The sequence below is a fragment of the Phocoena sinus genome, chromosome 9 (genome assembly GCF_008692025.1).
Source record: "Phocoena sinus isolate mPhoSin1 chromosome 9, mPhoSin1.pri, whole genome shotgun sequence".
In the NCBI taxonomy this organism is placed as follows: domain Eukaryota; kingdom Metazoa; phylum Chordata; class Mammalia; order Artiodactyla; family Phocoenidae; genus Phocoena; species Phocoena sinus.
This window is the reverse complement of record NC_045771.1, coordinates 46,179,383-46,194,112: the sequence shown is the minus strand read 5'-3', so window position 1 is coordinate 46,194,112 and position 14,730 is coordinate 46,179,383. Positions and strand designations below refer to the sequence as shown.

Genomic DNA, 14,730 nt, shown 5'->3' with positions numbered 1-14,730 from the left:
CAAACCCCTCTTGTGTGGCAGGCCCTGTGCGCTCCAAGGAGTTCATTGGCTGGTGGAGAAGATAAAAATCAGGCACAAAACGGCAGATAATGGAGGCTGGGACCGGTCAGGAATGCATGGCAGAATTGAAGTGAGGATAATATGGCTGGGTTCAGGCAGCGATGGGGTTGAGAGCAGTTGGGTAGATTTGAAGAGTTGTTTAGGAGGTAACATGAAGAGGCCTGGGTGAGCCAGGGTGACAGCTGATGGTGAGAGAGGAAGGAGGTTGGGATGGGTGAGGGCATGGAGGGAAGTGTCCTCGCTGGGGTGGGGACGGGGGAGCAGGAGAGGGATGGGGGATGGGGACTTTGCCTTTGCGCCTGCTGAGTTAGAGGGACTGAGGTCTGGCAAGTGGAGGTGGCTGGACACTGTAGTCGGGAGGGTAGGAGACCAAGTGGGGCTAAAATACAGACAGTTGCTCTGTGGATGAACTTCTAGAAGGAATGAGTGCCTCTTGGATGCTCCCAATGACATATTAGTAGAGGCAGCACAGAGAGATCTGGCTTTGCTGATTCAGAAGGCTTTTGTGAATCAGTCAGTACCCCAGGTCTGAAGGATGTGGTCCATGGGGGGTCATTGCTTTGCTTTGCACTTGGACCACTTTATTGTGTTCCTCAGTCCCCCTCCCCCAGCTAGCATGGGCCCAGCCTGGGGGGACAAGAGGAGGTCCCCCTGTCTGTAGTCTTGTTTCCCAGACTTGGTTCTGGGATCGGCAGAGGCATCACCTGGGGACACGTTAGAAATGCAAATTCTCAGCCCATCTCAGACCTATCAACTCAGAATATGCATTTTATTAGAGCCCCAGGTGGTCCATGAGCAGTGGCCCAGGTGAGTAGTTCTCCATCTGGGTTCCACACTCGAATCCCCAGGAGAGTGTTATGAAATACTGCTGCCTGGGTCCCTCAACCCAGAGCTTTTGATGTAGTTGGTCTGGAGGAGTTCCCAGGCTGCAGGAAGGTTCCAGCTCCCTGGGTGACTTCATGCCTATCCAGGGTGAGAACCCCAGTCCAAGCCCCCAGCCTTCTTTGAGGGACTCGTGCTGGGAATGTTGAAGGGCAGCGCCTTTGTGGAAGCCACTTTGCATCTTTGGTCCTCATGTTAATCCACCCTGTCCCCTCTGCCTCTTAGGAGCTCAGAGGAGGGCAGGTGATGTGGAGGGTTGAGGGGTGTCTTAGCCATGAAGGGCTGGCTGGCAGGCATCTAGTTGTTTGAAACACATGCCGACCTCAACAGCAGCAAATCCTGCTGAGTGAGGAGTCTGGGGGCTCCCTCAGTCCATTCCTTGAGGACTTCCATCTGGAGGAGAAGGCTGTCAAAGCGCAGAGGGAGGAGAGCCCACCAGGCCTGGGTTAAGAGAAGGGGAACCGGGGATGTTTTCTGGCTGGAGTGCTGGGCCTCCTCCCTCTCTCACCTGGAGCTAGGGGCCAGGAAGTTAGGTGTGCCGACTCCAAGGTGTGCCCAGGAACCCTGTTACCCAGGGGGAAAGCAGAAATCAAGATGCATTCCTTAATGCCTTCGTCTTCAAGGTATGGCCTTTGGACCAGAAGCATCAGGATAGTTTGAGGCTTGTTGAGAATGCAGAATCTCAGGCCCTACTGCACTGGCCCTATGGGATCAGAATCCATAGTTGAACAAGCTCCCCAGGTGACTCCCAGCTGACATGCAGTGTCCAGGACCCACGGAGACAGCAAGTCCCGGTATCATGGAGGCTCTTCCTGTCCAATGGTTTCCAGGCTCCTCTGAGGGGTCTGGTTATGGCTCTGGGCTCGGTGAGGGCTGGCAGGACCCAACTGAGCCAAAAAGGGGCCCAAGCATGGAATTTTCTTGCCAAGCAAACCTCTGAAATCTGCTCTCCTTGCACATCTGCCGGCGGCTTTCTGCCCTGCACTGCCCTCTGGTGGTCATGGAGAGCCATTGCCGCCTCACATTGCCCCCTCTCTCCTGTTAGCAGCCCATGTCCCAGCTGACATTGAAAGGAGGACTGTCCTGCTGCTGCCCTCTGCCTTAAGGCTCAGGGACCCCCAAGAACACAATAGAAGCAGTTTGGAAAACACTGGACTTTAGCAGCAGGTTAGCAAATGGAGGCTGCCCTTTTGTCTGGGTGAAGAGTCCTGGCTCAGCCCTTCCCTGTCACTGCTGTGGCCTGGACACCTTGTTGGAAGCCGTTCAGAGCTGGGGCATGGGCTGGAGGAAAGAGAACGAGTTTCTGTAGCGAGGATGCGCAGGTGGCAGTGGCTGGACGTTCAGGGAGCCCTGCGTGGTGGCTGCAGGACACGAGGCAGCGGCCAGGTTGTGGAGAGCCTCGTGGGCCGTTACCTGTTGGCACCTTTTCCCGAGGCCCACGGTTCCAACAGGGCAGAGGCTGGACTGCATTTGCTGTGGGAGACTGCTTGATGGAGCATGGACTAATGTAGACACTGGGAGCTGTGTGGGGCCCATGCCATAGGTCAGAGAGCATGAAGGGCTTTGTATGAGCCAGGCTTTGGTGGAGAAAGGCCAATGCTCTCCCACATCCCAGAGAGAACAAGTCAGCCCAGAGTCAGGAGCTGGCTTGGATGTGAGCTGGCCGGCTGTGTGGGCAAGGAGTGTCTCGAGAGACACAGGACTTCGTGAAGTTTCTTCTAGGGATGTAACCCAGGTCTTCCCAAAGCTCCAAGAGCTTATTTTCTTGGTCGTATGGATGGAGCAGCCTGACTCCCTGCCCTGCCTGGCCTAGTTCAGCTGACCACTCCCTGGGGCTCCAGCACCTGCCAGGTCCATAGTAGCCTCACTTCACAGGTATTCTGGGGGAGCTGCCTTGGACCTCTGGTTGCCCTCCTAAGCCCAGGGTACTGGGCCCATGGGGTGACCCGAGGAAGAAAGAATGAGGGGCACAGAGTCCATGGGCTGGGTACAGGCCCCTGCCTCCTCCCGGTTCTCCAGGTCTTCCTTTGTACCCTCTCCCGGCAGCTCCACCCCACATCCAGGTCCATCCTAACCTGGCCCGCGGCTCCAGCTCTGGCTCTGCAGTGGACTCACTGAGCCATCAGGAACCAGTCAGCTCTCCTCCCAGATCTTGGTTTTCCCACCCAAGGGGGAATAGGAGTTTGGCCCAGAAATCATCTAGTTCTTGCAGATGCCTTTGGGCTTTGAGAGCCTGAGGTCGTGTTCCTCCAGCAGAAGGGCCAGGCTGCCCAGACCAGACCCACCCTCCAACTTCCAGGGACCAGCCCTGCCAGTCTTTGTCTGAGTGTCTCTCCCTTTTGCACATGATAGGCAGGCTCAAAAGTCCTGGCCAATTAATGCACCCTGGGCAGCCCTCAACCACAACCCTGGGAGTTGGTGGACAAATGCTGCAACTTCCTGGAGTGGGGCGACTCTGAAGCCCCCCGACGGGTGATCTCCAGTTGCCCGCAGTGGTGACGGGCTTGGTGACACACGCTTTATTACCTGCCTGTCTGTCTGCCTTCCCTGCTTTCCTTCCCACGCTCCTATTGGTGCTTCCTGGGATCCTGTCTCAAATCCTTGTCTGTGGGTCTGCTTCCGGGGGGTGGGGGAGGAACAAAATTAAGGCAATATCTAGCTGAGCCACTTTATTTTCCTGATTTTTTGGTGCGGTATGAGCCAGAAAAGGGTGTGGGGGACAGATCCCTGGGCTGGGGGCAGGGAGACCCTGCTTTTCACCTGTGATCTTGGGACATAGTAATAAGAATGAAGGGGTAGAGTTCAGGCTGGTCCTGCATTAGGGGGCTGTGGAGTGAGACTCTAAGAAACGCTGGCCCTGACTTCCCTTCTGGGGCAGGCACTCTCTGCCAGGCTGGCCTCAGGCCCCGGGACTCTTGCGGGCGACCACAAAGCAGATGCCCTCATTGATGCAGTGGGCCTCTGAGTAGCTGACAGGGGTGTTCCGGCACCTCAGCACCTGGCAGCCGGCCTCCTGCAAGGCCTTCTCCACCGTCTCCTTCTCCAGGTGGAGCCCAAAGAACTTCTTGGCGCCCACCATGTAGTGCTGGGTGTGCAGGGCTACCGCGGTGACCAGGTGCCCGCCCGGCTTCAGCAGGCTGACCAGTCCTCGCCCGGCCGCCCGGTAGGCGTCCACGTCATGGCAGGCGCACTCCAGGGCCAGCAGGGTCAGCACGCAGTCAACTGGGGGCACCTGGGCGGGTCCCGGTGGGTGGGGCTGGTTCGCGTCCCACTTCAGTAACCTGCGTGACTGTCCTTTGGAGATGGGCCTCCTTCTCCTGCCACTTGCTCCTGTGGGGGAGGGTCATGGAGGTGATGATGACAATTATAACAACATCCCTCCACCCCTCGCCCCCTGTGCAGGGGCTCCCTATGGGCAAGGCCCATGATTTAACCTGTTGAGCAACTCTTTGAGGGAGATCGTATTTCCCCCATTATACAGATGAGGAAACTGAGGCACAGAGAGGTTGAGTGATTTGCTCAAGGCTACACAGCTGGTAGGTGACAGGGGATTTGACATTTGATTCTTCCTTCCTCTTTGTCCACTTCCTCCTTCCTCTCCTTCTATTTATCTTTCTTCTTGATAATTCAATTTTTGATACCTTGCCTTATTAATTTTTCAAGTTGTAAAATATATATAACAAAAACTTGCCATTTAAATCACTTTAAATATACAATTCAGGGGCATTAATTGCATTCACAATGTGTGCAACTATCACTACTGTCTGCTTCCAAAATTTTTTATCACCCCATACTGAAACTTTGTACCCATTAAGCAACATATCCTCATGCCTCCTCCCTGCAGCCCTTGACCCTTTAAATATGCTCTGTTAAACATGCTCTTTCCCATCGCTGGGCCTTGGCCCTTGCTGTCCCCTCTGCCTGACGCTCTCTTTCCCCAGATCTTCACATCCTTTCTCCTTCACCTCACCCAGGAAGCTGCTCTGAGGGCTCCTCCTTGGAGAGGCCTCCTCTTACCATCTGCTGTGGACAGAATTGTGTCCCCGTCATAATCATATGCTGAAACCCTAACATGAATGTGATGGTATTTGGAGATGGAGCCTTTGGCAGGTAATTAGAGGTAGATGAGATCACGAGGGTGGGGCCTCTCATGGTGGGATTTGTGCCTTTTAAAAGAAGACACACTAGAGAGCTTGCTGACTTTCCTTTTCCTTCTTGTGGGACACAACAAGAAGACGGCTGTCTACCAGCCAGGAAAAGGGCCCTCACCAGACCTGATCTTGAACTTCCAGTCTCCAGAACCGTGAGAAATGAATGTCTTTGTTTAAGCCACTGGGTCTATGGCATTTTTTTTTTCTTTTTTTTTCTATGGCATTTCTATGGCAGCCCGAGGTGATTAAGACACTATTCCACCTAACACAGCACCCCTACCTCTTGTAGGCCTCTACTCAGCTGAAGATTCTTCTCTAGAACACTTGTTTTTCCCTGAATATCTACCTCTATCTAGCTTGGTTGTGTTGTCTTCCCTACTAGAATGTGAGCTCCTTGGGGCTGAGACTTTGTCTGTTCACTGTAATAGTCCCAGTACCCAGAAGCAGGCGTGGCCATCAGAATGCTGTCCGTGAATGACGACAGGAATGAGTGAAGCCCAGGCTGGGTTGTTGTGGAGACCCTGTGCTTAGAGACCCTCCAGCTCTGTCCCACTTCAGGCTGCCCCTACCTATAACTAGGTCAGAGCCCCACGGCCCAAGGATGGGTCAGGAATTTAAACTCCGATCTTTGTCCTGGCTCTAAGGTGGCCTAGAGGCCACTCTCCATGTCTGGGCCTCAGTTTCCTCAGTTGCAAAATCAGGGCCAGCATCCTGCCTGTGCCCCCTGGGGCTCTGGTAGATGGGTTCCCTCTCTGTGAATTGGATGGGGAAGGTGCCTGGAGGGGTCAGTGCTGTTGGTCTGTGGGATTTTGTAAGAGTGCTTCAGGGGGATTCCTTGAAGCCCATGTCTTCCCATAACAAGTCCCCCTCCAACATTAGGGTTAAGGAGAAGCTGCACCAGAGGAAAGTGAGATCTGTGTGGGCTAGAGCAATCAGGGGAGGCTTCCAGGAGGAGGCAGGGACTGAAGCTGGTTCTGCAGGATGAGTGGGATACAAAGTATGGTGAGCCCAGTAGGGTAACCAAAGCTAAGAGCACAGGCAGCTCTGAGGCTGGAGGCAGGACTGACTCAAAGAGAGGAAGGTGCTCTGGGTCAGAGACCCAGGTCAGGAAGAACCTGTAGGGAAGTGGCAGGTGAAGCAGGGTGGCAGGTTCAGGCTCTGGCCTGCAGGTGATGGGGAGACCTCATCTGAGAGAGATGGTGGCCGTGGGTACCTGTCTCCCTCCAGCTCACACACCTACTGCATGGCTGGGGACCAGTCGTAGGCCCCTGGCTCCTTCCTCAGCCACTTCTTCACCTCCTGGGGGTTCTGCTGCAAGTGGTCTGAGGCGATGATCTCCCGGAAGGCTTCACAGGCTGAGAGCAGCTGGTAGACGGTGGGGCCTGGGCCAGTGTTCCTCAGGACGTCACCTCTCACTCCTGCTGCAGGAGACAGTGTTTTCCAGGTGCGTGGGAGCGGGGGACACCCTACTCCAGGCCCAGCTGTGGTGGATGGAGATTCCAGGCTCTGCCCTGCCCCAGGGCTTGCCAGTAGGGGAGGGTGGCTCACAGGGGACCCGACCCTGCCTTGGGTAGCAGCCAGGCTGTGTGGGGAGTCCAGACCCCCACGCCTGGGGCTCAGGGGGTGACGGCTGGCGGGTGGGGCACTGCCTGGCACACACCACATCCCCCTGCTGCCCCAAGGGTTGCTACCAGAGGCCTGATAGGACAAGTTCTGCACTTCTGGGCAGGTTTCAGAGTGACTTCTTGGTTGGAACTGGTTTATTTCCAACAGTCTTCTGACTCTGGGTTTAAAACAATAGTGAGAGTGACCCCCCATGGCCAACTCTCCCACCTCCTCGTTGCAGAAGACAGAGCTTCTGATAAGGGATAAGACCTGAGCCAGTGGGTTCAAAACTGGCTCAGCCAATCAGGGGAGGCAAGGGGATCTGGTGATGAGTTGAGGGGAAGGATCTTTGCCTCAGAGTAGCACTAAGTGCACTGCTCTCTTCTCCCTGCTTCCTCCCTCCTCCACTCTCCATTGAAATACACCTGTCTATTTTTCAAGGCTTAGTGCCGGTCCCTCCTCTAGAAAGTCTCCTCAGATGTCTCTGTGAGCCTTAAGCTTTCTTTCCTCTGTATTTTTGTGGACATTGCTTAATATACCATTCTTGGCACTGATTACATAGTCAGGCAATGTTTGCTGAGTGACTAAGTAACCCCCAATTGTTCAGTATACTTCCTGCCCAACTGTGCATGGCAGCCCTGCGTTAACTGATCTTGAAGTTTGCTGCTGCCGCTGACTGGCAGTCTGACCTGGGCTGGCCACCCTGCTCTTTCCCACCTCAGCCTCTCCTTGTGTGCACTGAGGAACCTGGGCGATAATCCCTGCTGATCACCCAGCCTGATGCCCAAGAGCAGGGTTTTGTAAACTGAGCTGAGGTTTGGCTTTGTGAATCCATGAACTCTTAATTCTGAGTAGAAGATTAGGAGTGTGACTCTGTGTGTGTGTGTGTGTATGTGTGTGTGTGTGCGTGCGCGTGCACGCCTGTGCACCAGAGCTTTCCTCAGATTTTCAAGGGGATTCATGAGCCAAGGCTACAAAGCCCGGCTTTAAGGGAAGACGGGCAGAGATAGTCAGATGCGGGCAGTGTGCTCATGTCTGTTGTCTCAAATCCCCTCCAGCATGAGCCTGTGAGCCCCACAGCTCAGGAGTTACCTTCCCATTTCACAGGGGGAAGAAACTGAGACTGACTGTCATAGACTCAAGCCTGGCTCTTTGGCTTCTAAGGCCAGTGCTTAGGTCCCGCTCAGTGGCCACGCAGCAGAGGTCCTCATGGGTTCACAGGCTGAGCTGCCTTTGCAACATCCTTGGTGAGCAGTGTCCCAGAGGACAGGTCCGCTGCCGCCGGCAGCTCTTCCTGTCAGGTGCAGCCCTGTCTCTCCCTGAGATGGAGACCAGACACTCACCTGAAGAGAAGGTTTCAAAGAGGTTTTTCAGGTTAAATTTCAAGATTTCATCTTCAGCTACGGTGCCTGAATCGAAGGCGTAGTTCGTCTTTAGGTAGTCCTGGGAGTCGAACTTTCTTGTAGTCCTCTCCTGTGTACAGCTTGCCCTCCATTCTAGCTGGGACCTGGCTGTGTTTCCATTGCTGCAATCCTGTTATATCCACTTTCCTCTCCCTGCCTCTTCCCATCAGGAGTTTCATAATCTCCTTAGACAGACCCTCCTGCCCAGGGAGGAGCTCAGATTCCACATAGTTGGAGTCAGGCCAGGATGTTAGCTTTTCTGGCTGGAGTTTATCTGTTTGATAATTATCTCAACACAGAAATGCAACAGGGTGGCCAACATGTGCTCCTGGGGGTTCTCAGTATTTGGCTCCTGAGAGGTGATGTTTTGAATGTCCGTACTGCGGGTGAGGGTTAAGGTTGGGAGAGCATGAGGCAGAGGGACAGTGCCACAGAACTAAGAGAGAGACACAGATGGACAAAGACACAGAGAGACCAGCATCTGGAATAGGTCAAGGATGCTTCCCTCTTTGGGATTGGTGGAAAAATGAGACGAAGAAAGGAGAAACCCGTGGGGTGGAAAACAGGATGCAGAGGTGGCTAAAATTTCACTGACTGAGGTCAGTGAGCTTGCTCTTGAAAATAGTTTGTCCTGACCTTGGTTAAATATTTCGTCCTGTCTTCAATCCTGTTTACTCTATTTGCTTAATCAATCCTTTATTTTGCTGAGGGTAAAAGTAAACTTAACCAGGGCCCCTGTAAAGGTGGGGAAGCCTCTGTTTGCACAAACCATTTAAAAACTATTGGCATACATAAACACAACATGTGATGAAATTGCATAGAATTTGCACACACACACACACATGCAAACACTCACACACATATGACTACCAGTAAAACTAGCAAAAGATGAATAAGAGCAGTGGGCTGTATCAGTGACAATATCCTGGTTGTGATATTTACTATGTTTTGAAAGATGCCACGATTATGGAAACTGGGTAAAGCATACGTGGATCTCTCTGTATTATTTCTATAACTGCACGTGAATCTACATGATCTCAAATAAAAATTTTATATAAAAAAGTGTTGCCAAATCTCTTTCAAAAATTCACCCAAGATCAGATATTTCAGGTAGCAAACTCTAGTGTGTTCTGCAAATGGGCAAATCTGGGGCCCTGGCCTATAATATGTGCCAGGTGTGTCCCCCACCCTCGTTCGCTGCCGTCTTCACGACAATCAGTAGAGAGGATGTTGAGACCCTCCCCCTCCTGTTGGAGATGAGGAGGATGAAGGTGACGGGTCTTTTCCCAAGGGGGTCCTGGCAGCAAGTCTAGGTCTAGGTACAGATTCAAGGCCCATGTCCAAAGCCAAGATAAAGACCAGTTCCAAATCTTATTCTCTCCCCATCATACAACTCAGTCTATCCAGGTCCCTTAGCTGTGCTGCTCAAACTAGGGTTCCTGGGAAGAGCCTGGGGACCCGGCTAAATGCAGATTCTGGCTCCCAGGTGATACTGAGGCCGCTGTGATGTGAGCCACACAGCCCCAAGTCCTACTACCCAGTATCAACATTTATTTTTCAGGTTTTTGAGTTTCAACAGAATAGAAACTCTATTTCATTGTTTTCAGTGCAAATTTCCCCCTCTTCTGATATTACTAGAACCTCTACTTGTGGTATTTCCACTCAGTGAGAAAAGGGTCGATTATATAATAAATGGTGATGGCACACTGCCTGTCCAGTTGGAAGAAAATAAAGTGAGACGTCTCTCCAATTTGTTAAAAAAGTATGTTATATTCAGACTCAAATAACATAAACTCTAGGAGGATTAAAATCATTGGTGACGCTGAGTGTATCACATTTGTCGCAGGGTTTCTTGTTATCAGTGTGCCCCCAGACACGTGAACCTGCAGTGATTCTGCAGGGCCGTAGAGTCACCGTGTGTGCCCCCCATGCCTGCTTGGTTGTCCCAGCACGGGGTCAGCATCCCTTCTCTGTATCACTCTAAAGGAGCTGGTAATGTCAGTTTTTAGTGCTGCCTAATAAACAGTACACAGAGGTCCAAGTAACTTGACTTAACTGCTCCCCAAGTGGTTGACAGGTAAGAGACTTACAGGTGTTCATTGTTATAAATAATCTTATAATTAATATCCTCGTGCAATAAGCTTTTTCTGTATTTTGGATTCTGGCTTTGGGCTGGATTCCTAGACATAAGATTAATGGATCAATTTTTTTAAACTTTTCGTACAGATAATTTAGGTGAATACTTGCCAAATTACTTTTCTAAGGAAAACAGTGCTTTTGCTGTTTATTGTTTCAGGACAAATATTTAATTTTTCTTTAATAAAATGTGTTAAATTATTTTTCCTTTGGGCTTGTTTCTATCTAAGCTTTGAAAATCCTTCCATGTCCAGAGATCTGATAGCTATCCAATTGTGATAGCTTCTGTGATGGTTTTAAAAAGATATTTAGCCTTTATTTTGGTGTTTGGTATGAGATGAGGCTCTGTGTCCCTGCTTACACCTCACTAGAGAAAAGTCTTGTTTACCCCTGCAAGTTCTGGACTCATTTCTTCACCCCACAGGCTCATGAAAATGTGCTCCTGTGTCTGAAATTAGGGCAGAAGTCTTCTTAAATGGAAATTTTCCTGAGTTATTCAAAAGTCACAGTATAGAAGGATGTTTAAGATGATGCATTCTTTTTTTTTTTTTTTTTTTTTGCGGTATGCGGGCCTCTCACCGTTGTGGCCTCTCCCGTTGCGGAGCGCAGGCTCCGGACGCGCAGGCTCAGCGGCCATGGCTCACGGGCCCAGCCGCTCCGCTCGAAGCCATAGTAGATGGCCAAGTAGTCCCTGGACAGGAAGCGCTTCTGGTACCATCGGTCCCCGTGAGGCTGCCTTCCCTGGTGGCCCTGGGTGTGTGCCTCCCATGCAACTGTAGAGCACCCGTGGACACGGTTCCAGAGTCTTGACTCAGTATGTTAAAGACAAGGAAGCTTCTAGACAGTGGAGAATTGGTAAATGTTTCACAACCAGTTCTAAAAACAGAAAAGCACTGATTCGTGATGACTGCAGTTTCCATGGTGTAAATACTCCCACCGTGGTTGATTTCAAGCTCCCAGTGGTTTAACAGTCGGCTCAGAAAATTCCTAAAAATTTAGCAGTTGGCTCTCATGAAACGATACACGTCAGTTTGAGTATACCACTGCCTCCAGACTGGGGCTGGAAGATTTGGCAAATAAAAATATAGGATGCTCAGTTAATTGAATTTCAGAGAAACAAAATACATTTTTTTTTAGGGTAAGTGTGTTCCCAAAATTGCACAGGACATACTTATCTGAAATAAGTCTTATTTGTTCATCTGAAATTCAAATTCAGCTGGGTGTCCTGTATTCTATCTGGCAGCCTTACTCTAGCCCCGAATGGGAAGAAACACAGCCCAGGAATCATGGCTGCTGCTAAACATAAGGTGCCTTTGTGCAAATACATAAGGTGCCTGTGTGATTCGTTAATTCTGTCGGTCTTCTACATTTATTAGTTGACATACAAATGTAAGGACCTTCCTTTCTCTCTCTCTCTCTCTTTCTTTCCTACAGTAAATATGGACTCATGGATTCTTATTTCTATTCAATGGGTTATGATCTATATTTTTATCATTACTTACTCTGATGCACAGATTTGGCCAGTAGGAGTCCCTTTCCGCTGGCTTGTGTGTTCTTTTGACATGCCCCTGTCATTCTTTGAGCACTTCCTTATTAAGTCCTCCTTGTCTGTCACTCTCAGCTGGACCGGATTCTAACCAATACAATCAGGCATGGGAGTAAAAGCACAGGACGGAGGGCTCTAGGCTGCCTTCTTTTGCTCTGGTCCCTGAGACCCATCACACTGCCTGCCAGCACACGAAGTGGTCCTTGAAGCAACCACCCCTGAGCCTGAGTTGACCTGGGGAGGTGCGGATAGCTACCTGCTCCAAACGGCCTCCTTTGGATCAAAGGACTCAGGCAGAGAAACCTGGGAGAAAAGAAATCCTCCAACAACCCGCGAGCACTGCCTTAAAATTGAGAATGGATCCCCCTGTCTTTAGGGAGACTGGAGTGGAAAGGAAAATCCCGGTGACAATCAGCTCAGAAGCATGGCACAGCTCAGGAGAATGTTCAAATAGCCAACCTGGAGCAGGGTGCCCAAGTCAGGCCATCAGAGCAAGAGACCCAGACCTTGCTGTGTACTAAGAGGTCAGAGAAGCAGGGGAAGGGAGAGCAAGAAGCAGAAGATGGAACATTATGAAGAGCAGGAGGCCTCCCCAGGGCAGTTTTCATGTCAGGGCACACACAGAAATGATCATGTATATTGGGGTAAATGGAGAAGGCCACTCATGGCTGTACAGCCTGTGGTCTCTGGCCAGATAGGTTTCAGCCGGCTGCCCTGAGGCCCAAGGAGGTCATGATCTGAGCACACCCACACCGAATTTGAAGCGGGTTGTTGTGGAACGCTCCCATGGGGAAGCTCTGGTCTAGCAAACCCTGGAGAGAGGGACCACTGCCTGCAGTTGGGTTTTTACTCATTCCTGGAGGTTTGTACTATTTAGGTTGAAAAGATAAGCTGCTGTAGCAAAAGACACCCCCATCCCCACTTCCAAAAATAAAAACAAATAAATAAATAAACAAAGCCCAAACCAGGTGGAAGTTACTTCTCTTCTTTGTAAGGATCTGAATTCCAGGCCCCCTGGTGACTCTCTGCGCCATGTAGTCATTCAGGGAACCAGACGCCTTCTGTCTTATTTCTGCCACCCCCTAGGGAAGCATGTGCAAACGTAGGTGAGCATCAGAATTACATAGAGGTCTGGTTTAATACAGATTGCTGGCACCACACTCAGAGCTTTTGATTCAGTAGATCTGATGAAAGGACTGAGAGTTTGCATTTCTAACAAGTTCTCAGGTGGTGCTGGTGTTTTGGGGGCCACAGTTTGAGAATCATTGCCCTAGGGTGTTGTCTTGTGTTTATGGTCACAGCACACACCCATAGGTGCAGCTGTGCTGTGGCTTGCTGGAGAGTGTAGAGTATGGAAAAGGTAGAGCCTAGTCTTAAAGGGCTGCCCCTCTCATTCCCTCTCATTGGTGACCACTTAGTTCCATGGCCACATCCAACTTCAAGAAAAGCTGGGAAATACAGTATGGCTGGGAAGCCACTTGCCCTGCTCCAGATTTATTTTCACGAAAGAAGGAAAGAATGGATTCTGTGGGCAATCAGTGGATTTTGCCACAGTGTTTTGGGGGAATTTTCCATTGATTTACTTGGACCAGAATTTTTATGTACAATGCTTTCTTAGGGGATAATATATTGTGATTTCCACAGGGTGACATCATATTGTTTCAATCAGGAACTACTCACAAGTTGGGACTGACAGCTGTGTCTGAGGGTCTGGGGTCTGCACTTAATGGTGAAAGCATCAGGATGTGGAATAACTGTCAGAGACGGCAGTTTTCCCCAGAGAAGAAGGCATCTTTTTTTATCTGGGCAGTGCTAAGGAGTTTTGCTCAAGAATTTCTCAGGGCCATTTCAGGGTGAGTGTGGAGGTAATAGGATACATACATATATATATATATATATAGAGAGAGAGAGAGAGAGAGAGAGAGAGAGAGATATAGAGATAGATATAGAGAGTGAGTGAGAGTGAGAGAGCGAGAGAGAGAGAGAGAGAGACAGAGAGAGAGAGAGACAGAGAGAGAGAGAGAAATCTGCAGGGCAGGCTGGCAGTCTGGAGACCCAGGGAAGAATTAATGTTGCAGCTTGAGACAAAGGCAGTCTGGAGACAGAATGCCATCTTCCCTGAGGGGCCTCCATCTTTTCCTCTTAAGGCCTTTCACGGATTGGATGAGGCCCAACCCATTATGGAGGGTAATATGCTTTACGACTTTAAAGTCGACTGATTTAAACGGTAATCTTAGCTAAAAAGATACCTTCAGAGCAACATCTAGACTGCTGTTCAACCAAATATCTGGTTACCATGGCCTAGCCAAATTGGCACATGAAATTAACCATCACAGATGTGGAAGAGAATTACACACACTTCTTTTTTTTTTTTTTTATAAATTTATTTATTTATTTTTGGTTGTGTTGGGTCTTTGTGGCTGCGCACGGGCCCTCTCCACTTGTGGCGAGCGGGGGCTACTCCCCGCCGTGGTGTGGGGGCTTCTCATTGCGGTGGCCCCCCTGGTTGCAGAGCACGGGCTCCAGGCACGCGGGCCTTCATAGTGGGTCTTGCTGCCTTATTCCCTCCTGGCCTCCCTGTTTCACAAGCGCTTAGGCTCGATGCTGTCTCAGGACCTTTGCCCTTGTTTCTTCTACCTGGAGTGCTCTTTCTCTGAGTATCTGCATGGCTTTTATCCTGTCTTTCTTCCAAGTTTTTGCTGAAATACTACTATCTAAGTAATCGTTATGGTCTAATGTTTGTGTTTCCCCTAGATTCATATATTGAAATCCTAACCGCTAGCATGATGGTATCAGGAGATAGGGCCTTTGGAGGTGCTTAGGTCATGACGGTGGAGCCCTCTTGGAGGGGATTCGTTCCATTACAAAAGAGGCCCCACCAAGCTCCCTCACTCTTTCTGCCATGTGAAGATGCAGTAGGAGGATAGCCATCTATGAACCAGGAAGC

At 50.5% G+C, this 14,730-nt stretch overlaps 1 protein-coding gene across 1 annotated transcript; it reads right to left on the bottom strand.

Annotated features, from left to right (window-relative positions):
• Positions 1 to 3,596: 3,596 nt before the first annotated feature.
• On the bottom strand, positions 3,597 to 10,682 carry INMT (indolethylamine N-methyltransferase). The gene is given in 5 exon segments (XM_032644037.1): positions 3,597 to 4,228; positions 4,230 to 4,272; positions 6,307 to 6,514; positions 8,042 to 8,157; positions 8,159 to 10,682. Coding segments are annotated over 5 exon segments (876 nt in total). The 5' UTR covers positions 8,281 to 10,682; the 3' UTR covers positions 3,597 to 3,841.
• Between the last annotated feature and the right edge of the window lie 4,048 nt (positions 10,683 to 14,730).